The 24,612-nt window shown below is 37.3% G+C and overlaps 1 protein-coding gene across 1 annotated transcript in view; it reads left to right on the top strand.

Moving 5' to 3' along the window:
• The window catches only part of DDX10 (DEAD-box helicase 10), a 306,488-nt gene that overhangs the window by 170,103 nt on the left and 111,773 nt on the right, over window positions 1-24,612 (top strand). The window contains exons 15-16 of the mRNA XM_025266925.3: window positions 4,343-4,504; window positions 19,398-19,454. Coding sequence (XP_025122710.2) covers window positions 4,343-4,504; window positions 19,398-19,454 — 219 coding nt within the window. The remainder of the gene's footprint in view (window positions 1-4,342; window positions 4,505-19,397; window positions 19,455-24,612) is intronic.

Below are 24,612 nucleotides of genomic sequence, written 5' to 3'. Positions count from 1 at the left end.
GGGATTGATTTCTTAATTTCTCTTTCTGATTTTTCATTGTTAGCATATGGAAATGTAAATGATTTCTGTGTATGGACCTTGTATCCTATGACTGCTGAATTAACTGATTAGCTTTAGTAATTTTCTGATAGTTTCTTCTGGGTTTTCTATGTATAGTATCATGTAATCTGCAAAGAGTTAGAATTTTACTCCTTCTTTTCGGATCTGGATTAATTTCTTTCTCTTCTCTAATTGCTGTACCTAGGACTTATAAAACTATGTTGAATAGTAGTAATGAGAGTGCACACCCTTGTCTTGTTCCTGATATTAGAGGGAATGCTTTGTTTTTCACCATTGAAAGTAGTGTTCGTAGATTTTTTGACGATGGCCATTCTGACTGGTGTGAAGTGATACTCATAGTTTTGATTTGCATTTCTCTAATAATTAGTGATGATGAGCATCTTCTCATGTGTTTGTTGTCCACCTGTATGTCTTCTTTGAAGAAGTTTCTATTTAGATTTTCTGCATATTTTTTGATTGGGTTGTTTCAGGGTTTGTTCTGAATTTCCCAGATCCTGTTTTTATAGATAAGGCTTTCTTGTCATGGGGTTCATCTCCCAACATACTCTGTGGGAACATCAGATCAGATCAGATCACTCGCTCAGTTGTGTCTGACTCTTTGCGACCTCATGAATCGCAGCACACCAGGCCTCCCTGTCCATCACCAACTCTCGGAGTTCACTCAGACTCACGTCCATCAAGTCAGTGATACCATCCAGCCATCTCATCCTCTGTCGTCCCCTTCTCCTCTTGCCCCCAATCCCTCCCAGCATCAGAGTCTTTTCCAATGAGTCAACTCTTTGCATGAGGTAGCCAGAGTACTGGAGTTTCAGCTTTAGCATCATTCCTTCCAAAGAAATCCCAGGGCTGATCTGCTTCAGAATGGACTGGTTGGATCTCCTTGCAGTCCAAGGGACTCTCAAGAGTCTTCTCCAACACCACAGTTCAGAAGCATCAGTTCTTCGGCGCTCAGCCTTCTTCACAGTCCAACTCTCACATCCATACATGACCACAGGAAAAACCATAACCTTGACTAGACGGACCTTTGTTGGCAAAGTAATGTCTCTGCTTTTAAGTATGCTATCTAGGTTGGACATAACTTTCCTTCCAAGGAGTAAGCATCTTTGAATTTCATGGCTGCAGTCACCATCTGCAGTGATTTTGGAGCCCCCAAAAATAAAGTCTGACACTGTTTCCACTGTTTCCCCATCTATTTCCCATGACGTGATGGGACTGGATGCCATGATCTTCGTTTCTGAATATTGAGCTTTAAGCCAACTTTTTCAGTCTCCACTTTCACTTTCATCAAGAGGCTTTTGAGTTCCTCTTCACTTTCTGCCATAAGGGTGGTGTCAATTGCATATCTGAGGTTATTGATATTTCTCCTGGCAATCTTGATTCCAGCTTGTGCTTCTTCCAGTCCAGCATTTCTCATGATGTACTCTGCATAGAAGTTAAATAAACAGGGTGACAATATACAGCCTTGACGTACTCCTTTTCCTATTTGGAACCAGTCTGTTGTTCCATGTCCTGTGGGAACATACAGAAGGATAATAACACAACTACTCACCACAGCTTCTTTTGCTCGACTGTAGAAAGCCTCTGCTCTGCGATTCCTCAATTTTAGATGCTATATTGGTGTGTTCTTACTTACTGGCCTGCTGTGGGAAAAATTCTCTGCTTTAAAATAACCTTAAATGTATAGGTGTCTGGTTTACATTTCCTAATTAACTGGTCTTAGTGTAAATACATCCCCATAGAGTAGGGAAGGGGTTACCTTGCAGATTGCTCATGAAAATCACTTATTATATAATAATATTATCTTCATTTTTTAAGAGGAAACATATTTAGAATGTCAAGTGACTCACCTTAAGTAGTGATGCTAGAGTCAGTGGTCATTGTAGCATCTTCTGAGTATTGTCTCTGTTTCGCTCTGACTGACCATTCATTCTGATATAGCGCTCAGCATCCCATGCCCACCATGATATCATTTCCCTTGCCCTATGTTTATTTTTTCTTCATATCACTTATTATGAGACTTTGCATTCTGTAATTATTCAGTGGTTTTCTACTTCTTCCACTCTAGTGGGAATGAGGGAAGATATTTCCTCTCCAGTGGAATAAGAGAAGGTATTTCTATTCCATTGAGATGAAAAAAGTTACATGAGGGAAGGTATTTGTTGGCTCTGCTTACTACTCTGTCCTCTGCACTTAGGACAGTGCCTAACAAATAGTAAGCCCTCAGAAGAAGTGTATACCCTGGTAAAATAACAGAGCTTTTTATTCTAACTATAATGTATCACATGTCACATCAAATATTTTATCATTATTAATATAATTGCTGCCTGAATAATCTATATGCAGTGGTATATGTTTACTTTTAATTCTGAATTTAGCAAAGATTTTGATGTTACTTTGGGGATGAGGTTTTGGTTTAGAAGGCCAAATTTGCACTGGTAATGTGGAGTAAAATGGTGTATAAATCATATGAAAACTAACAAAGTTGATTGCAATTAAAATTTTGAAGTTGTTGTTGAAGTTGCAGAGGAAGCCTATAAAATTGAAATATATGAATCTCTGTGATCCAGAAAAGAGGTCAGCACTTGAGAAACACTAAATCAGAAAATAGTTGTAGTAGTGTATCATATGCTCACTGTAAGAGAGGATTAGTGCTTTTAGTGTATTGTGGTTCCTTACTGTGCTACTAATTTAGCTGCAGAGATTATACCCATTAACTTCAGGTTGAGTGTAAATCCTTAACTGTAAAATATTTCATTGTAAATGTATTGCCAACAGGAGCATTGTGTGACTGTAAGCCACAGTGAAACTTCTGATCTAAAACCCTGAAAAAAATGCTACCATTTTTTCCACCCATAGGCTTCCCTGGCTCAGTGGTAAAGAATCTGCCTGCAATTCAGGAGACACAGGAAATTTGGGTTCGATCCCTGGGTTGGGACAATCCCCTGGAGGAGGAAATGGCAACCCACTCCAGTATTCTTGCCTTGGAAATTTCATGGACACAGGATCCTGGTGGGCTACAGTCTATGGTATTGCTAAGAGTTGGACATGACTGAGTAAACAGGAAAGGAAGGGTTCCACTTACAGAGGGATGAATTTTTTCCATTCTGATAAAGGAGAAGTCAGAGCCGTGGACGGTATTCTTAACTGGCCCCACTCGTCTCTCTCACTGCTTCTTCTGTGACTGCTGCTGTGCTGCTCATGCATTTGTGACCCTTGCTTCAAGTTGTGACTCCATGGTAGTCTCATCTTGAAGGAAGAGATGATGCCAAGAGTGAGAGGAGGCATTAACATCTGTGATGTGTGTGCCTACAGCCCTCATTTCCTGCTGTTTGATTAGCAGTCTTTCAGAAACTGTAGCAGTTACTTAAATCCTCCTGGCAACCAGTTATGGGGTAAAATAAGAGAAATGCTTTTGTCTAAATTGTCTAGAATTTTACTCTGTTAGGCCTGGAACATGATTAGTCAAACAAAGCTTATTTTTCAAGCAATGATACAGATGTATGGAAATTAAGTAATTCATTCAGGGTTATGCACTGGGCTAATGAAAAAGCCAAGGCATTAAGCCACGTCTCCTGACTCTCAGATCAGTGCTCTGACTTCTTTATCACCTTGTTCCTAACCACAAAATGTTTGTGTAAAATTGTGTAGATCTGAGCAGGTTTATGAAATCCAAACTAACTTTCTCCTTTACACTTAGTTTAGTTATTTCAGTTTTTATGTGTGGTACCAGCTGATATGTGTTTCATCAATTTTGAGCACATAATGTATGCCAGATAATGTGTTGGGTTCTCAGGATACATGAATAAGACATATGACTACCCTCAAGGAGGTTAATGGTAGTAAGGAAAACAGGAAAAGTAAAACAGCCCAGCATGCTGAAAGTTGTTAGAGGAGATTCACTGACGTGCCATGGCGGTGGCAAGGCGGCACTCTGCTCAGCCTGGCTATTGCCCTGTGTAGATCATCTGGAGCTGAGTTAGTGGAGTGTTGCATACTACGAATGCTGAAATGATGTTGAAGCAACTACCTTACTGTCCAAATTATTTAATGAAGATTTCTTTTAATCCTGCTCTTAATTTGAGTTATGGTGGCATTGCTTTATCCTGACTTTTCTGTGACTTGCTCACTTTTATTACAAAGCTTGTTTGACAGTTTCAGAAATACAAATTGTAAGGCAGAAAGTATGTATGTGCACCATTTCAAAATCATTCTGCAAATGCAACTGGCATTCTGTTGATGTTCCTTGTCTCCTGCCTCATACTCACCTTTTTTCTGTCTGCAGTTGGTTCAGCAGTGGCCACAAGTACAGAAATCTGTTTCCAAGGATACTGAGGAAGAGGACGACGCTGGTGGTATCAACCTAGATAAAGCAAAGGAAAGGCTTCAAGAAGAGGACAGATTTGACAAAGAAGAATATAGGAAGAAAATTAAGGCAAAGCATCGGGTAAGCTTTCTATCTTGAATGAATACTGAATGAAATTTAATATGTCCTAAATATATTTAAATGTTCATTAGATATTCTTTAATAACCAAGTTACTTTACTATTTTCTTTAGCACTTATTTTTCTGTGGCTATTTTGTTATTTTATCTAGTCTTTTTTCCTTCTGCTGGTGGAGTCTTTGTATACTAAGTGGTTTCTGAGAATGTCACCTAAATCTGCCTTTGCAACCTGAGGTGACCCAAATTACAGTGATTTTTTTTTTTAAAAATAAAGTTCTCCAAAGAAGACATACAGATGGCTAACAAACACATGAAAAGATGCTCAACATCACTCATTATCAGAGAAATGCAAATCAAAACCACTATGAGGTACCATTTCACACCAGTCAGGATAGCTGCGATCCACAAGTCTGTAAGCAATAAATGCTGGAGAGGGTGTGGAGAAAAAGGAACCCTCTTACACTGTTGGTGGGAATGCAAACTAGTACAGCCACTATGGAGAACAGTGTGGAGATTCCTTAAAAAACTGAAAATAGAACTGCCTTATGATCCAGCAATCCCACTGCTGGGCATACACACTGAGGAAACCAGAAGGGAAAGAGACATGTGTACCCCAATGTTCTTTGCAGCACTGTTTATAATAGCCAGGACATGGAAACAACCTAGATGTCCATCAGCAGATGAATGGATAAGAAAGCAGTGGTACATATACACAATGGAGTATTATTCAGCCATTAAAAAGAACACATTTGAATCAGTTCTAATGAGGCAGATGAAACTGGAGCCTATTATACAGAGTGAAGTAAGCCAGAAAGAAAAACACCAATACAGTATACTAACGCATATATATGGAATTTAGAAAGATGGTAACAATAACCCTGTGTACAAGACAGCAAAAGAGACACTGATGTATAGAACAGTCTTATGGACTCTGTTGGAGAGGGAGAGGGTGGGAGGATTTGGGAGAATGGCATTGAAACGTGTAATATCATGTATGAAACGAGTTGCCAGTCCAGGTTCGATGCACGATACTGGATGCTTGGGGCTGGTGCACTGGGACGACCCAGAGGGATGGTGTGGGGAGGGAGGAGGGAGGAGGGTTCAGGATAGGGAGCGTATGAATACCTGTGGTGGATTAGTTTTGATGTTTGGCAAAACTAATACAGTGTTTCAGGTTTAAAAATAAAATTAAATTAAAGACCTTAAAAAAAATAAAAAAAGAAAAAAACAAAAAACAAAAGTTGTATTTTAACAACTTGTATAACAACTTGTATAACAATGTATAGCTCTATTTCTATAACTTTGTCATTTCAAGAATATATATATAAATGAAGCTATGTAGTATATACCCTTTTAGGATTGAGTTTTGTCACCCATCATGCATCTGTAGGTTCACCTAGTTCTGTGTTTGACCCCTTTCTTTCTGTTACTGAGCAGTGTTACATGGTGTGGATGAAGCACAGCAGTTTCATGTTTCACCTATTTGGGCAACATTAATATTATTTCCAGTTTGAACTTAAATCTTTCCATAAGCGATTACTTGGCAATAGATATAATTTAAATTTACTAAATTAAGAAAAAAATAAGGAAACTTTGTGAGAACGAGTGCTTCTATATAGGCATATGCCCTATTGGCCTTAAACTTGGCCTTAAACTATTATCCTTAAAACAGAAAGGGTTACTCCCTTCTGGCCTCTCATGATATTACTGTCCTTTTGGACTACCTAAAAGTGGACCTTTCACTAGATAAATGAGTCAATTAATGAACTAAACAGATTTACCTTTTTAAAGAAGTTTCTGTAGTATGTCCTTGAGACAATGAATGGTCTCAGGGTAACACAGTATCAAATGCAAGAATCACTGCTATAATATTAAGTTCTGTATCAAAAATTTTCAAGTCATTGGATGTGGTCATTATTAACCATATCCATATTAACCATTATTAACCATAATAATTAACCATATGGTCATTATTAACCATATCCTGTGGTCAAAACCATAGGTTTTGACTCCTATTGACCTTGTTATTATTTAATGATCCAATAAGTTGGTTTTATAGTACAGCAGTTCTTATTTCTTTAAGGTTTGATATAGCTTCACAGTAGCAGTTAATGAATAAGAAATTTAGTTCTTGAAGATAGCTTTCAGGGATGAAAATGAATAGCGAGGAAGAACATTCCATAAATATGGAGAACAAATGAACCTAAAATATACAGGTTGTAGTTTGAGGGTATAACTAAGCATTTCTGTCATTGCTGCTTTTAGCACAGTACTTTAAATAGAAATTTGATGTTAATAATTTGTTGCTAAAATTTTTAATAATGTTGAGTGTCAAGCAGCTTGTCAAGTTTCTGCTTATAGTCTTAAAGTATTTATCCAGCATAAGAACATTTTACCTTTATTTTTAAATTGTAGTCAGCAGTAAAAAGAAACCCGGAGAATTTACATTTAAGTAAAGGCTCCCCCCACCCCCATTTGCTTCTTCTCTTTTTCTTATTTTCCCTCTTCCCAATGTGTGGAAGTTATTACTGTATTTGGGTTGTGGAATATTGTTTCTGAAATATTTAGGAACTTAATTTCTCAAGTTACTGTTGTATATGTATTACACAGTGTTTGTGTGCTAGGCTCTGCCTTAGACTGGGAAGATGGAATATATAATATACTTGATGTTGGGGCTTCCCTGGTGGTTGAGTGGCTAAGACTCCACATTCTGTGTGCAGGGGGCCTGGACTCAGTCCTTGGTCAGGGAACTGGATCCACATGTTGCAACTAAAGAACCTGCATGCTGCAATGAAGATCAAAGGGCCCAAGTGCTGCAACTAAGATCCAGAGCAGCCAAATTAACAAAAATAAAAATAAAAAAATAAAATATGTGGGTTCTATTCTCAGGAAGTTTATAATTAAATCATGGTTAACTTTGAACATTCAGTCACTGCATAGAAATTTTCTGTGCTCCAATTTTTTTTACATTAAAATTTTTGGAATGAATAATATCTTCATGTTTTCCAAAGTCAAGATGATAAAGTTAATGTTGAGACGACTTGCTTCTGCCCATACCTGTCATTTTTATTCTTGCCTCCACCTCACAGGTAAATTTTTATTAATTATTAATGTATCTGTATAGTTTATGCAAAGACTAGTAAATAGAAATGCATATTCTTATTTTCTCCCTTTGTTACATTCATACTACAGTATTCTACAGTACTGTAGATTGTTCTATACTTTTTTATTTGCACTTATTTTTGAGACTTTACATAATTTATTTTCTTTGCACCATTGCTAAAACATACCATATGACTTTAAAACTATCACTGTGACTGTCTCACAGCAAGGTTGAAGAGAGCAGTTTGGGGCAGATACAGTTGGGAGAGAAATCACGAGAACTTTACATGCTACTGCTTTTGAACCAGTTCTCTGTAACTAAAAGAGATATAAGATCTTTTAAAAACAAGTTTGTTGTTTAAAGCAAAATTTGTTGTTTTATATAAAATAAGTATGTTCTGCACAGGGTAGCCCATGGCATACTTTCTATATTGGAGACTGAAAATATTATGCAGCCTAAAAAGAGCACAAAGAAGAAACCAGAGTAATCTTCCCTTTATTCAGCTTAATGGGAATGCGACCTGGCACAAATATGATTCGTTTCTTGGTATTTTCATTGGTAAAATTATTATTTAAACAAATTTAAGTATTTGTATATTAAATTAGTGAAATTTCATGTTTTTGAACACTTAGTTTGTTTATTATAATAGCATACATAAGATACAGTGTGCTTAGTCGCTCAGTCATGTCCAACTCTTTGTGACCCCATGGACTGTAGCCCACCAGGCTCCTCTGTCCATGGGGATTCTCTAGGCAAGAATACTGGAGTGGGTAGCCACTTTTCCAGGGGATCTCTCTGACCCAGGGATCGAACCCAGGTGTCTTGCATTACAGGCGGATTCTTTCCCAGCTGAGCTACCAGGGAAGCCATAAGATACAATACAGGTGCTCAAATCAATTATGTACCAATTGACCATGGACTAGATTTCTACCTACAATGCATATGTATTATTATGTTTTTTAATAATAGGTTTTAACATTTGGCATAATGTTTGGTGGAGAGAGTGTTGTGCTATAACAAGTTGGAATACTTGCTTTGGAGTCCTAGTCCTAGCATTACCTAGTCCATTTGGATCACCAGTCACCAGTTTGGATTGTACTTTCCTATTCTGAAAATTGAGGGAAAGATAGTAGGAGTTAATAACAAGTGATTAGAGAGATTCCCCTGGCTCTGTGTGTATAGGTAAGATGTGAGAATAAAATGAAAATAGAACTCCATAAAATCAATAACATAATTCTGTATTTGATACATATTATGACACATATAATATTTTGAAAAATGTGTCAATTTTAGAAGCTTTTATGAGATTAAAAATCTTTCAGCATGTTTAAAATATTTCACGATTATATTTTTGGTTTAGAAGGGTAAGATAGTTAATATAATAAGTGAATTTAGTCTTAATGATCCTGTTTGAAAGTAATTGTTTTTTCCTACTGTTTAAAATTAACAGCCTCACGTGATAGCTTTGAAAATGTACTCCGTTTTTGTATGTGGGTCTCAGCTGCTCATTTATTCCCACGTGTTATTCCTCCATGTTATTATACCTGTCCTTGACTCATATTTTTTCATCTACCAAATTCTGAAAACTGTAATTTCTCCTATGGCTCAAGTAAATATCTTTGTTGTAAAGATTTATAGCAAAAAGTAAATAAAAAGGAAGAAATAAAGATGATACAGTTTATGGCCTCACTGGGAATGGAATTTAGCTGCTCTTTTGCTGGAACTTGGCCACTCACTCTGGAGACTTGTGGAGCCCTTGTGTAACTCCTTTGGGTCACCCAGTCAGCATCTTTATTTTTCTTTATGAGTCTTCATTTTAGCCATTAAGCCATTTAAGCCATTTTCTTCTGAGACCATTTGGGTCTTCTGCTTTCTCTGGCAGTTTATAAGTAGCTATACTTAATTAGGCTTGTTACTGTTTTCTTTGCCTCTTGAAACTGTTTATCAGAAGTAAAATTATAGCAAAATTTATTTTTACATATAAAACCATTAGTAAATGAAGTTGTAAATACAAAAGCACAGCTTTTGCACAGAAACAATGTGTTTGCTGATAATTCAGTTAGAACTGTGAAAGATGGGCCATGAATCATACTCCTGAAAGGTTTTTTACTTAAATGGAGTGAAAATCTGCTCTGTGGTGTGTCATCATTTTTACCTCTGAAAGATAGCTTCTGTTTGGTGTGATAATATCTGTTATAATAGCTGAGAGTGGAGAGAAGCGATTCATTATGAGGTTCTCTTTCATTTCTTTGAAATTTGCTTTGAGTGCTTTATCCATTTGGATTGTGTATTTAGATGACATGTCAGAATGTAACTCTGGACTGTTTGCAGAGTTTTCTGGATTCTACTTAACTACTAGCATGAATATTACTATAACTCACCAGGCTTCTCTGTCCATAGAATTCTCTAGGCAAGAATACTGGAGTGTGTAGCCATTCCCTTCTCCAGGAAATCTTCCTGACCCAGGGATCGAACCCAGGTATCCTGCATTGCAGGCAGATTCTTTACCATCTGAGCCACCACGGAGGCTCTTTACAAAGTTAAGAATTAAAGACACTTCTTAGAAAATCTATTTTGTTTACTGTTTTTTACACAGAATTGAGTTGGCATGGAATCCAGGTGTCTTAAACATAAATTTATCTAATCAAGAAGGAGAAAGGTAGTAATCAGGTATTGTAGGAATAGTAATAACAAGAACATTAAAGACAGTAGCAAGTAGCAGTTTGTTAACTGGGCCCAGCACTAAGCATTTTTATATTATATGCTAACAATTAACTTATGATATAAGTGACTTAGATTCATTTTACAGATGATAAAACTAAAACTATAAAGGGTAAAGTAAATTGTCCGAGGCCCCACAGTGTATCAGTTCAGTTCAGTAGCTCAGTCATGTCCAACTCTTTGCAACCCCATGAATTGCAGCACGCCAGGCCTCCCTGTCCTTCACCAGCTCCTGGAGTTCACTCAGACTCATGTCCATTGAGTCGGTGATGCCATCCAGCCATCTCATCCTCTGTCATCCCCTTCTCCTCCTGCCCCTAATCCCTCCCAGCATCAGAGTTATTTCCAATGAGTCAACTCTTCGCATGAGGTGGCCAAAGTATTGGAGTTTCAGCTTTAGCATCAGTCCTTCCAAAGAACACCCAGGACGGATCTCCTTTAGAATGGACTGATTGGATCTCCTTGCAGTCCAAGGGACTCTCAAGAGTCTTCTCTAACACCACAGTTCAAAAGCATCAATTCTTTGGCACTCAGCCTTCTTCACAGTCCAACTCTCACATCCATACATGACCACTGGAAAAACCATAGCCTTGACTAGACAGACTTTTTTTGACAAAGTAATATTTCTGCTTTTAAATATGCTATCTAGGTTGGTCATAACTTGCCTTCCAAGGAGTAAGCATCTTTTAATTTCATGGCTGCAGTCACCATCTGCAGTGATTTTGGAGCCCCCCAAAATAAAGTCTGACACTGTTTCCCCATCTATTTACATGAAGTGATGAGACCAGATGCCATGATCTTAGTTTTCTGAATGTTGAGCTTTAAGCCAACTTTTTCATTCTCCTTTTTGACTTTCATCAAGAGGCTTTTTAGTTCGTCTTCACTTTCTGCCCTAAGCGTGGTGTCATCTGCATATATGAGATTATTGATATTTCTCCTGGCAATCTTGATTCCAGCTTTTGCTTCTTCCAGCCCAGCATTTCTCATGATGTACTCTGCATATAAGTTAAATAAGCAGGGTGACAATATACAGCCTTGACATACTCCTTTTCCTATTTGGAACCAATCTGTTATTCCATGTCCAGTTCTAACTGTTGCTTCCTGACCTGCATATAGTTTTCTCAAGAGGCAGGTCAGGTGGTCTGGTATTCCCATCCCTTTCAGAATTTTCCACAGTTTATTGTGATCCACACAGTCAAAGGCTTTGGCATAGTCAATAAAGCAGAAATAGATGTTTTTCTGGAACTCTTTTGCTTTTTCCATGATCCAGCAGATGTTGGCAATTTGATCTCTGGTTCCTCTGCCTTTTCTAAAACTAGCTTGAACATCTGGAAGTTCATGGTTCACGTATTGCTGATGCCTGGTTTGGAGAATTTTGAGCATTACTTTATTAGCGTGTGAGATGAGTGCAATTGTGTGGTAGTTTGAGCATTCTTTGGCATTGGCTTTCTTTGGGATTGGAATGAAAACTGACCTTTTCCAGTCCTGTGGCCACTGCTGAGTTTTCCAAATTTGCTGGCATATTGAGTGCAGCACTTTCACAGCATCATCTTCCAGGATTTGAAATAGCTTAACTGGAATTCCATCACCTCCTCTAGCTTTGTTCGTAGTGATGCTTTCTAAGGCCCACTTGACTTCACATTCCAGGATGTCTGGCTCTAGGTCAGTGATCACACCATCGTGATTATCTTGGTTGTGATTTTTTTTGTACAGTTCTTCTGTGTATTCTTGCCACCTCTTCTTAATATCTTCTGCTTCTGTTAGGTCCATACCATTTCTGTCCTTTATCGAGCCCATCTTTGCATGAAATGTTCCCTTGGTATCTCTAATTTTCCTGAAGAGATCTCTAGTCTTTCCCATTCTATTGTTTTCCTCTATTTCTTTGCATTGATCTCTGAGGAAGGCTTTCTTATCTCTCCTTGCTATTCTTTGGAACTCTGTATTCAGATGCTTATCTCTTTCCTTTTCTCCTTTGCTTTTCGCTTCTCTTCTTTTCACAGCTATGTGTAAGGCCTCCCCAGACAGCCATTTTGCTTTTTTGCATTTCTCTTCCATGGGGATGGCCTTGATTCCTGTCTCCTATACAATGTCATGAACCTCCATCCGTAGTTCATCAGGCACTCTATTTATCAGATCTAGTCTCTTAAATCTATTTCTCACAGCATATAAAAGCTTGCAAATAGTAGCCTTGGCATTCTTACCAAGGTCTTTCTTTCTCTACACACTGTTTTTAACCATGTAGCTGCTACCTATTTCATACCAATAGGCATTCTCTTACGACAGAGTAGCTCTGAGGCAATGAATCAGAAGGTAGAGGATGCAAGAGGAGAGGAGGATTTTGAAGAAGGAATGACAAGTGATAGAAATTGTTCATATTTCCAGACCAAGATCATTGGTCTCAAACAAATTTAGAAAAAAATAAGCATTGTGGTTAGTTGTTTAGTTTAGGACCACATACTAACATCATATCAGAAATGTCATCATGGGGGGACATGTATCCAGTGCTTAATTCTCAAACTGACTTAATGAGTAATAAAGCATATTTATAGGGGAGGAACCGAGATTCTCTTCTTGTTCAACCATATTCTTCAGTTCCCTTCTTACCACCATTATGACCAGATTTATTATAAAAAGGACCCGTCCTATTACTATCGAACCTTTGTGTATAATTTAGAGATGTCTACATGGGAGGTTTCTCTTCTTATTCTCATGAGCTTGTAGCATCTCATGATATTCACTTCATTATCTGGGTACTTGGGCTCTTTTTCATATCCAGCCTCCAAAATGAAATAAATACTCAAGATTTTATAGGGTTTATCACCTTTGTGGCCAAGTCTTTGACCTGCTTATTATCTCTGTTTTCATCAAGTTCTTTGTTTTATGGATTCTTAAAACACCACCATGTAGTGAGGTGGGGTGGTTATAGATTGATGGTCAGTTTAGCTGGAGAGGTTGAGGAGCGGGGCAGAGTTTGGTGCTAATGGAAGATCACTTCATAGACTACAGAGATGAGTAGTGGAGGCTTCCTACAGGAAGCTAGGCTGTGTCTGTTTTTCCCATCCCTGTATACCCGGAGCTCACGACAGAGCCTGGACCATAGTAGCTCAGGAAATATTTGAAGGAATTGATTAGTGAATCAGTGTTTCCGTGTAAATTTATTTTTCTCCCTGTCTTCATAGCCTTATTGTAGTTGTTATAGATTTAAATGTGGAAGACCAGTTTTTTATGTTGTTTGGATGAAACTCTGTAGAATAGGTAACAGATCAGAGAACCTTGCTGTGTTCTTAGTTCTGGGGAGGGCTTTAGAATCACTGGGGTTTTATTCTTGGAGGGAAGGGCATACCTTCAGGCCAAAGATTATTGTATTGTAATAATTCTTTTTATTCACTTTTGTTGAGCCACTTTTCTTCTCTGAAAAGAGAAGTTCCTGTAATAATGAAATGAGGATCGATGTCGCCTGCTTTTTTATTTGACAACTGGGAGCTCCATTCTTAACATAACTGACTCCGTTGCCTGAGATTCATTAAAATAGGTTATACACTTCCACCACCTCCTGAGAAACAGGGGTCTCCAAATCTACAGATTTCCAAGCACCATGGAATGAAAGTGGTTTAAATATATAGTCCTGGCTGCTATTGAAATTCATATTTCATGGTACTCTCTTTTCTGGAAGCTGAGGACCTGTACTTTATGAGAAGCCAAAAGACATGTAGTAATGTCTATAAAGAAGTATTTTGTACCTTGAAATGTAATTTTTCATGTTTTTTTTTGTCTCCTGGGAATTTGATTTTTATTATTGAATTTCATCACCTTATCATTTGTAGCATGGCAGAATTAAAGGTAAAATTGTACCTTCTTTTTGTTAGCATAAAATGCCTTTTGGTACCAATCCTAAAAATGAAATAGGAAAAGGAAAGATTTAAAGTATTTCAACCACATAAATATGTGTGTTTGGGGTGGGGGGTTGAGGAACCTCAGTTACTGAATCTAATAAAATTCAATTATATTTTCCCCCTAATCATCGTAATTTTTATTTTTTATTTTTGTCTTGTTATTTATAGCGTCTATGATTCATATACTCATTTTTTTTAAAAAAGGAACTTTTTCCCCTCTCTTAGCAAAAAAAAAATTTGTAGTTTTTTTCCTATATTAATTTCCCAAATTTTGAAATGCCATAACTCTACTTTCTGTTCTCTGTTTAAAGACGGATGTTTACTTTTGCCTCTTTTCAGGTGGAGTGCCAATATAGCTTTTTAAGATAACAAAGAGAAGTTTTCTAATTTCCTTTTTGTGTCACCCAGTATTGAAAGTTTGTTCTTTTTATTATACTTTATTTTCATGTCCTGGTCATGATCATTTCATATTTTAAAGGTTTTCAATATCCCTCATCCACCTGAGACTTGTGGCAGAAATCTTAAAAGGAATACTTATTCTACTCACATGCTCATGTGATCTGTGATAGCCAATTTAAATTTTGAAATTTAAAGAATTCTTCATTGCCTGTGATGAATTAATACTGCAATTCAGTGGAAATTTGTTAATATGCTTTTTCCTGCTATGATTACAGTGACTAGATGGAAAACCCCAAAGAGAGATTGTGTTTACTTGTTTAGAGATAGTTTTTCTGTTGTGACCATATTGAGGTTATTCTTTGGAACTTTGAAGTGCCATTTTCTGATGCTCTGGTGTGTTGGGAGAAGGTCAGTTACTGAATAATTACAATAGCAATTTGTGTGACTGTTAAAAGTGTTTAATTATCTCTTTCTCTGCACAGGAAACAGGCAAAAGTTAAATAATATATTGGGTTGGCCAAAAAGTTCCTTCTGTTCTTAAGTGAGGTTTAAGGACACATTTTTCATTTTTACCAAGAACTTTATTGAACAATGTAGTCACCATTTTGTTCCACTACCTTCTACCATTTTTCACACAACTTCATAATTCTGTCTTCTCAAAACTTTTTATCTTTTTGAGCAAAGAACTGTTCTATGTGCCTTTACAGTCTTAGAGGGAATTGAAATTTTTTCCATTAGAATTTTGTACAGACCGAAATAAATGGAAGTCGGAAGGTGCAGTGTGTGATGAATATGGTGAATGAATCAGAACTTCCCAAGCAAGCTGTATAAGTTTTTGCCTGGTCATCAAAGAAACATCTTGCATTATCCTGATGGAAGGTTATGCATTTTGTGTTGACTAATTCCAGACACTTTTCATCAAGTGCTTCTTTCGTTAGTCCAATTGGGAGTAGTACTTGTTGGAATTGATTGTTTGGTTTTCCAGAAGGAGCTCATAATAGAGGACTCCCTTCCAATCCCACCATATACACAGCATCACCTTCTTTGGATGAAGACTGACTGGCCTTTGGTGTGGCTGGTGGTGGTTCATTTCGTTTGCCCCATGGTCTTTTTCGTTCCACGTGATTGTACGGTATCCACTTCTCATCAGCTGTCACAATTTGTTTTAAAAATGGAACTTTTTCATTATGTTTAAATAGAAAATCACATGTGGAAATACAGTCTAAATGATTTTTTTCACTTATGTGGAACCCAAACATCAAAGTGATTAACAAAACCAAGCTGGTACAAATTATTTTCAGCACTTAGTTTGGATATTTTGAGTATGTCAGGTATCTCTCTTGTAATAATAATGTTGAGTGTTCTCAATGCTTTGATTTGATTGCCATCAACTTTAAGTGGTCTTCCCAACTGTGGATATTATCTAGTAAGAAATCTGTAGCACAAAACTTCATAAACCACTCTTGACACATTTGATCAGTCATAGCACCTTCTCTATCCACTGTACAAATCTTTCTTTGCATTCCATTTACATTTTTACCTTTCTTAAAATGATGAGGAATCATATGCTGAATGAAAATATTGCTTGCTTTCTTCCATCTTCAATATTAAAACGACTAACTCACCAATTTTGGTGAGTTTTTTTTTTTTAATGCATGCTGATATGACAGCTATCACAATTCAGTCTAAAAAAATTGTTTCAAATGAAGTTAAACACAACTAAGCGCTACTTGAGCCATCTTACGGGAAAAAACGTCGGCTGTTGACCAACCCAATACATGAAATGCTATCAGGAAACAAATCCTGTTAGAATGAAAGACCCATACAGTTGTTGTTGTTTAGTTGCTAAGTTGCACCCAACTCTTCTGCAGCCCCATGGACTGTAGTCTGCCAGGCTCTTCTCTTCATGGGATTTCCCAGCCAAGAATACTGGAGTGGGTTGCCATTTCCTCTTTCAGGGGATCTTCCTAACCCAAGGATCAAACCTTTATCTCCTACGTTAGCAGGCTGGTTCTTTACCACTGAGCCACCAGGGAAGCCTACCCATGTAGTATGTGTGTGTGAGTCACTCAGTCGTGTCTGACACTTTGTGATCCTATGGACTGTAGCTTGTCAGGCTCCTTTGTCCATGGGATTCTCCAGGCAAGAATACTGGAGTGAGTTGCTAGTCCCGTCTCCAGGGGATCTTCTCAACCAGGGATTGAACCCAGGTCTCTGGCATTGCAGGCAGATTCTTTACCATCTGAACCTCCAGGGAAGCTCATACATTAGCAGATCACTGTTAATAATAAAAGGAAACGTAACATTTGGCTAAAGCATGTTGTTAAGCTAAAAACTATTCATATTGTTTTTGTTGTTTTGTTCAGTCACTGTGTCTGATTCTTTCTGACCCCATGAACTGCAGCATCCCAGGCTTCTCTGTCCTTCACTATCTCCGGGTTTGCTTAAATCATGTCCATTGAGTCATTGATGCAGTCCAGCCATCTCATCCTCTGTTGCCCGCTGCTCTTGCCTTCAGTCTTTCCCAGCATTAGAGTTTTTTTTCCAATGAGTTGGCCCTTTACATCAGGTGGCCAAAATATTGCAGCTTCAACAACAGTGCTTCCAGTGAATATTCAGGGTTGATTTTCTTTAGGACTGACTGCTTTGTTCTTGCTGTCAAAGGGACTCGCGAGTCTTTTCCAGCACTTAGTTTGAAAACATCAGTTCTTCTGTGCTCAGTCTTCTTTATGGGCCAACTCTTAACATCCATACATGACTACTGGGAAACCTGTAGCTTTGACTATACAGATCTTTGTCTGCAAAGTGACATCTCTGCTTTTTAATATGTTGTCTAGATTTGTCATAACTTTTCTTCCAAGGAGCAAGTGTCTTTGAATTTCATGGCTGCAGTCACCATCCACAGTGCTTTTGGAGCCCATGAAAATGAAGTCTGTCTCTGCTTCCATTTTTCCCTTTTCTATTTGCCATGAAGTTATGGGGCCGGATGCCATGATCGTTTTTTTCAATGTTGAATTTTAAACCAGCCTTTTCACTCTCATAAAGAGACTCTTTAGTTCCTCCTCACTTTTCTGCCATTAGAGTGGTATCCTGTGCAATGCAGGAGATGTGGGTTCGATCCCTGAGTCGGGAAGATCCTCTGGAGGAGAGCATGGCAACCTGCTCCAGTATTCTTGTCCAGAAAATCCCATTGACAGAGGAGCCTGGTGGGCTACAGTCCATGGGGTCGTAAAGACTGAGACACGACAGAAGCAACTGAGCACTACTGCTTCTCTCACTTACTAAGCTCTTTAACAATGAACAGATTTGTTGATTTCTTCATCTTTTCTTCTGACCTTGATCCTGGAACTTGCAAATAATCTTTAGAGTATTTCCGTTTATAACTGCACATTGTTTAAGTTTCCCCTGCCCTTTTAGTTGTATGTTTTATTTGGAAGTCAAAATAATAGCCATTTTCTCCAAAACTAGTGTAAAAAAGAATAATAATCTCAGAAAAGAATAACTTAGCATCAAGATTTATTTAGTGGGTATGACACACGAACAATTGCCATTTGAATTTGAATTTTTGTTAGTGTCACTTAGAATTTATCTTTCCTGCTGTGTGGTCTGAAGCTATGAAAACTCAGTCTGCAAGTTCTGTGGGCTCTCCTCCTCTTTGCATTAATTAGATCTCACCTGCTTTGAAACTTTTTAATAAAAAGGAGCCTGTAGACCTAGGTTGGGTGTACAGTGTGGATCGTAGCAATTTCCTGCCCTTCTCAGTGCTGGGAGCAGTAGAGCAACCTCAGTGTGTGTTAGACTTGGTTCTTGAATCTGCAGAAAGCCATGTGTAAAGAATACTGACAATGATAGATTGTCCAGACTGAAAAACTTGTTAATTCTCACATTAATAATGTTTAATGTAAGAGGGAATCATGATTGCAGTTTCATATTACTTCATGAAAAAATTATTTGCTGTTTGCTCACTGTTTACATTGATCTGGTAGTTGATTGTATTTGAAATACATTTATATATTGTTAGCTATGATTTTGGATTGAGACTTGCATTTATATTGTTTTACCACTATTTTTTGAAGAGGAAAAGAGGCATTCTATTTAAAACAAATTTTTTTCAACTTTAGCTTCATTTTGTTGTTTTGAATTTTATTATTATACATATCTGTTATTCTTATTTTGAAAATGTTGGTACTGCATTTTCAGCTTGTTTTATGAGCATTGGAAAACTAATGGGAAAATTATAAAGCAGTGAGAAAAAGTGCTTAAAAGAATAATCTTCTGTTGTTTTTCTTTTGAGAAAAATACTGCCACTTTTCTAAGAACCCCGAGGATGAGGGTTTTACATCTTTTATAAATTCTGCTCTTAGAGGAGAAGGGAAATAGTCTTTACTACATGTCTTCCTTTTTATTTTAATAGCCAACATTGTGAACCTGTCATATGTCAGACATTGTGCCAGGCATTTATGTTATTTTATGTAATTCTTATACCAATTTTATGAAATGTGTGCTTCTGTTATCTCCTTGTTTGGGTGAGAAAATGAGAGTAAGTTTCCTAAAACTGTACAGCTAATAAGTGAACTGTGATTGATTACATATTTGTTTGGCACCTCTTTAATGATTATGAAAACTGACACCAGTCTTACAGTAGACACTTAATAAATATCTATTGAAAGGTAAATGTGCCTTATCCGGTTGGCTTAAGAAGAATTGTTATGAATGTGTAGTGAGATTTACACTTGCTAGATAAGTTTACAGGTTGCTAATTTTCCCTCTCTTCCCGTAGGAAAAAAGACTGAAAGAAAGGGAAGCCAGAAGAGAAGCCAGTAAGAGACAAGCAAAGGTAAGGGTTTATATTTTAATGAGAAAAATGTTTGTAGCATTGAATGGAATTTAAATACTCTTCTTTTCCATATGCATTTTATATTTATTTATACATCATGACATTTGAATTGGATTTAAGTCTGTATATGTATGTCATTTGCTTTCTCTTATTTGTTTGTTTCTTCTGTGGTATAGAGTGAAGAAATGAGATAGTTTGTTTATAGGGCTTCATCTTCCTACTTTCACCATCTTATTCTGTTTTGTGCATACTAAGTATAGGAAATGGTTGACCTGATGGATTTTATTGTATCTCATCTTCAGACTAAGGAGGCAGCCTATGCGAACCCAACTTGATAACAGACAACCCTGAAAGCATCGTTTTTTTCAGCTCCTAGAACCTAAGGGAAATCACTGTGTCTCCCACCTTCACTAAATTCTGTAAACAAAAATTTTAGCAGCTGTATATGTACAGTTTCTTTCAAATATGTGTACAATTATAAACACTATCATCTATGTGCAGCTGTAATTTTTATCTGGTATGTTTGACACCGTGGAAAATTCAGCCTCTGCATTCTGAGGACATGTAATAGAAATGATTCCCACAAACCAGGGCACAGAAATGCATGTCATTTCTCATGCTGTATCTCACTGTGCTTTGCCTGACTGGCCGTGATTTCTTCATAGCAGTTAGCAAAGATCCGACTCCCTTGAGTAAACCCATCATGTTCTTTGTCATTTTTTCCATGCACTTAGAGAACAAGTCGGAGATGATAACTCATGGTATAGTTCTAAAGGGGGAAGCAATTACTCTTCAGTATAAGATGAAAAGACTGCTTACATTCAGTATTAAATATCACTCTGTCTTCAAAGGTGCCCGAAAACGAGAACTACAGTGTGCGTGCACCCTGACTTGCTAAATCAGGTGGTGGAGTCTGCATTTGCATTTGAAATGCAGATGTGAACAGTCATGGCATAGAAATGAGATCTCAGGAACTATAGTGGGAAAAATTTAAATTTAAGAAGAAAATCTTAAATCTAATGAAAGCATTTGATTTTTATGAATATTGCATGTTCAGCATAAAGATAAACCATTTTATGTTACTAAAAAGCTCCTATTTCTTTCTGTGAATGAAATTATAAAATGAAAGGTATAATCTGGAGCCAAAAGAAAGGCCTGTCACTGTATTTGCTTTGTGTGTATTGGTGCATATTTGTATATATTACTAAATATGGTTTATTTTCTATATTTGTTGATACTGTATGCTTCATCTTTCATAGTGGTTTAAACTGTAAGAAAGAAATTGCTCTCACCCTTGAGCCTGCCTCTTGTGCTGCTTCTCTTTCCCTACAAGTTGCTGTATATATTTTGTTTTGATACATTGCCAGCTGGGAAATGAAAAGCAGTAAAGGCCTTCAGAGTTAGATTTTGCCACTGGGATCGACCTCTAAAGTGAACTCCTCAGGCCAAGCCCACCCCTCTGCTCCGCACCCCTTCCCATGTTTGTCATGTGTTTCCTGATGTGTGAGAAAGGAGGAGGACTTCTTGTCAAAAGGTTGTTTCATTTATGTACAAGCCCTAAGGGCTGTATTGAAAACAAAGAATAGAACAACTGACTTGTCTTTGTTGCACAGCCAGGAGCTTTCAATAGAGACCGTGTTTTAGTATTGTTCTGAGTAGTCAAGCTGCTTGCATTTCATAGCCTTGTGTGAGTGCTCAGAGACAGCAGCCCCTTTAGAAGAGGGATGTTAGCAGAGAGATGAGAGGACAGGTTGTAGCCAGGACTCACATTCCTCAGGACACCAGGGACGACAGCAGTGACAGATTCAGGCTGACTCACGGAGGCCAAGGAGTTAGCTCGGGTGACCCTGTATGTGCCCAGCTTCTTTTCAAATGAAAGTTACAGAAGTTGGAGGCTCTGGAGCTTTCCAGGTGCCCCTTTGGGAACAGACCCAGAAGATGTTGGAGGGACTCGAAGAGGTGATGGCCCAAGGTTCTGTGATAGCTATCTAAGAATAAACGTATGAGCTGGATTATGTGTTTTCCAATCATGTGTGTGTGTGTGTGCGCATGCATGCAAACATGCTTTAAGTGATGGATATGGCTGAAGTTTCAGAGTAAATTTTATCTTCTTTTTAATATGGTTAAACATTGTGTGACTTGAGGCTGTTGTCTTCTGAGGCCTTCTGGTCAGCTTCAGTGCAGAGCATCCTTCAGTCACTGAATCTATATCTAAAGGATACCTTAGTGGTAAAAGAAAGTGGTACTTACTATACCACCAGAGGTGTGGTATAGTAAGTTATAGCTATTTTAAGAAGTCAATGCATAGAAACAGAAGTGTGAGAAAGGAGGACTTCCAGAGCTGTTTTCTACCTTGTTTTGTGCTTCATTTAGTGAACATCATGTTACAGGAGAGGAATACAGAAGACAGTGTAGTTACTTTAGCAATTGGAAAAATGTATTAGAATAAAAGTTGATAGAATTATCTTTATTACCCTGAAAAGAGAAGGTTTAATGATATTGTGAGTTTATAATTTTATAAATGATGCTTGGTAGTTATCTTTTTCCCAACAAAGTAAGTATTCTGAAGAAAAATTGCTTTGATGTTAGAATGTAGTAAAATAAAGTTGGAATGGACTTCCCAGAAAGCTGATTCAACTTTTTGCTAACAGATATGTCTAAGATCTGCCTAAAATACGTTATATGCAGTGCCAGGAGTTAGAGAGAAATATGAAGTTGAAACTTCTAAGAAAGTTTTCGGAGTACCCAATGTCTAGTGATTTGAGAGATAGAGGTCTTTGGATATTTAAACTTTCTTTAGCAGAGAAATATTTGAACTATTAAAGAATATTTGACTTTTACTTTAGCTAACGGAATATTGTGTGTTCTTATAAGTTAGAAATTTTAAACTGGCACAAGAAAAAGTAGTTGGAGCAATAATGAATAGACCACGTTGCTTTTTGGATTCAGGGTGGTTACATAATCCTAGAAATACAGCTTTACCTCATTATCCAGCTAGATTTCCTCATGTTACTTTGATGGTCTCAAGTGTTTGTACCAACCTCCGGGTGGCTTGATGAAACTGAATACTGAGTGTGAAGGAGCAAAGAGTAGGAAACAGCATAGTTTCCTGAAAGTTAAGCATTGCTTGGACTATATTACTAATGGTGCTTATAGATCTTATTTTTAAGTATGGGGGAAATTATATGAAAACAATGTTTAAAATGATGTTGTACATTTTGAGGTTGAATTGTATAGCCACCATAAATTTTAACTTTATTTTCTCCTCTTTTTATTTAATTGCTTTTTTTTTTTTTTTTAGTAACTCTAAGGCACTTTATTAATGTACTTATACAATAGTAAAATAGTTTCTTGGATACCTAAAGTGGTTTTGGTTAATTCTTTCACAATAGGAGTAGAAGAAGTTGTATAATTTTAGAACTTGAATATCCTTGAGAGATATTCTGGAGGTGTTTCCTAAAACTGGTTTATAATATCTTTTTCTCCAGCCAGCAATAGTTTCATGAAGCAAACCTAAATTTATTTATTTTGATATTATGTTCTTTCAAAATCTTTTTGAACTTTTCCTGTCCATGAAATGTAAGAACGTGAAACATCCACTCATCTATTCCAGCAATTTTAAATAGTACACTGAATAGCCTAGGGGTTCTGCTGAGGTATCCTCCAGGACACAGGAGGGTTATTTGAGCAGAACTCCAGGCTCCCATTTTGTCTTCCTTCAGAGTGGCCCTGTTATATTCTCTGTGTGTACGGAAGCTTCCAGGGAAACTTTTGTTTGAGATAGTGCTTCTACTTAAATACATAAATCCATACATACATGTTATTTTTTAAGAACCCAGGGACTTTCCTGGTGGCCCAGTAGCTCAGACTCTGTCTTTCCAGTGCAGGGGGCCCAGGTTTGACCCCTGGTCAGGGAACTAGATCCCACGTGCTGCAACTGAATATCCCACTTGCTGCACCCAAAGATTCCATGTGCCGCAGTGAAGATTGACGGTCCCCCGTGCCACAGATAAAACCTGGCACAGCCAAATAAATAAATATTAAAAGAAAAAAAAGTACTCAAATAAATTAAAGCTAAAAACAAGTAAATGACTTAACATCGTCCCTGGCTTCTTTGATGGCAGAACTGCTGTGTGTACTCAGGCTCCCTGAGTCCTCATTTCGTTATTCTTACTGCCCCATACTGTTTTTGTATGCTACTTTATACCTCTTGTACTTCTATTTTTTTTTTTTTTTCTTTAAAAACAAACCAGATCTGTGGTACATAGGCTAACAACTAATCATAGAAAATTACTAATAACAAATACCTTGAGTAAGGAGAGAACTCCAGACTAAGTCTGAAAAGCAGTCTGTATCTCAGTAGCTGGCTGACCCCTTGATCTGAGCCAAAATGTGTGACAAAAAGTATGTCTTACTGTATGCTCATCTGCTAAAGGATTCTTTCTCCTCGTAGAGCTACAAGTAGATGTTAATAAATGTTAGTAATGGTTATTCCCACATTTTTCTGGGTCTTAAGCCTTTGCATTTATTTCCTTTTGACAGGGCTTTATTGACAGCCACCTAATGAATATTTTTATTTTAAGAGGAAATGCCTCCCTGTTCCATGTTTCATATAGACCTTCTAACCCCTCTTTCCTTTTTTTTTTCTTTTTTGACATTTATAACTGAAATATTTAACTGGTCTCTTTCTTTATTTTTAATGTGTTTAGAATTTCAAGAGCTCTAGAAGATTAATTTATTTTAAACCAAACAGCTTTTAGAAAACACAATAATGAAACTGTAAATTTGTTTATAGTCCCAAATCCCAGTGAAAGCAAAGGTGCTCCCTGAAAGTAAATTACTCTCCCATTTGAAGGGTCTGAACTCTCACAGGGCACTGTTTGCTGCACTGATACAATCACTTATTTAATGGTGCCCTAAATGAGTCATTCACTTTCTCTAAGCAAGCTATTCAGATAATACTGTATTTTAGTGCTATAATAAGACCCATTATGCTGTCCTTCTACTTCTTGTATAAACAACATTGAGTCTTTATAAATGGACTTTTTTCCCTTTAGTGTCTACCTGAATTAGCAGTGAAAGCCCATATGGCTTTTATTGTCATTCTAATGTTGATGTGGTTTGCTTGGAGATTAATGTAGTGGCTTTTTAATTCCAA

This window comes from Bubalus bubalis, chromosome 16 (assembly GCF_019923935.1).
Source record: "Bubalus bubalis isolate 160015118507 breed Murrah chromosome 16, NDDB_SH_1, whole genome shotgun sequence".
In the NCBI taxonomy this organism is placed as follows: Eukaryota; Metazoa; Chordata; class Mammalia; order Artiodactyla; family Bovidae; genus Bubalus; species Bubalus bubalis.
Note: the sequence above shows the minus strand (reverse complement) of the source record. Positions and strands in the feature narration are given on the sequence as shown.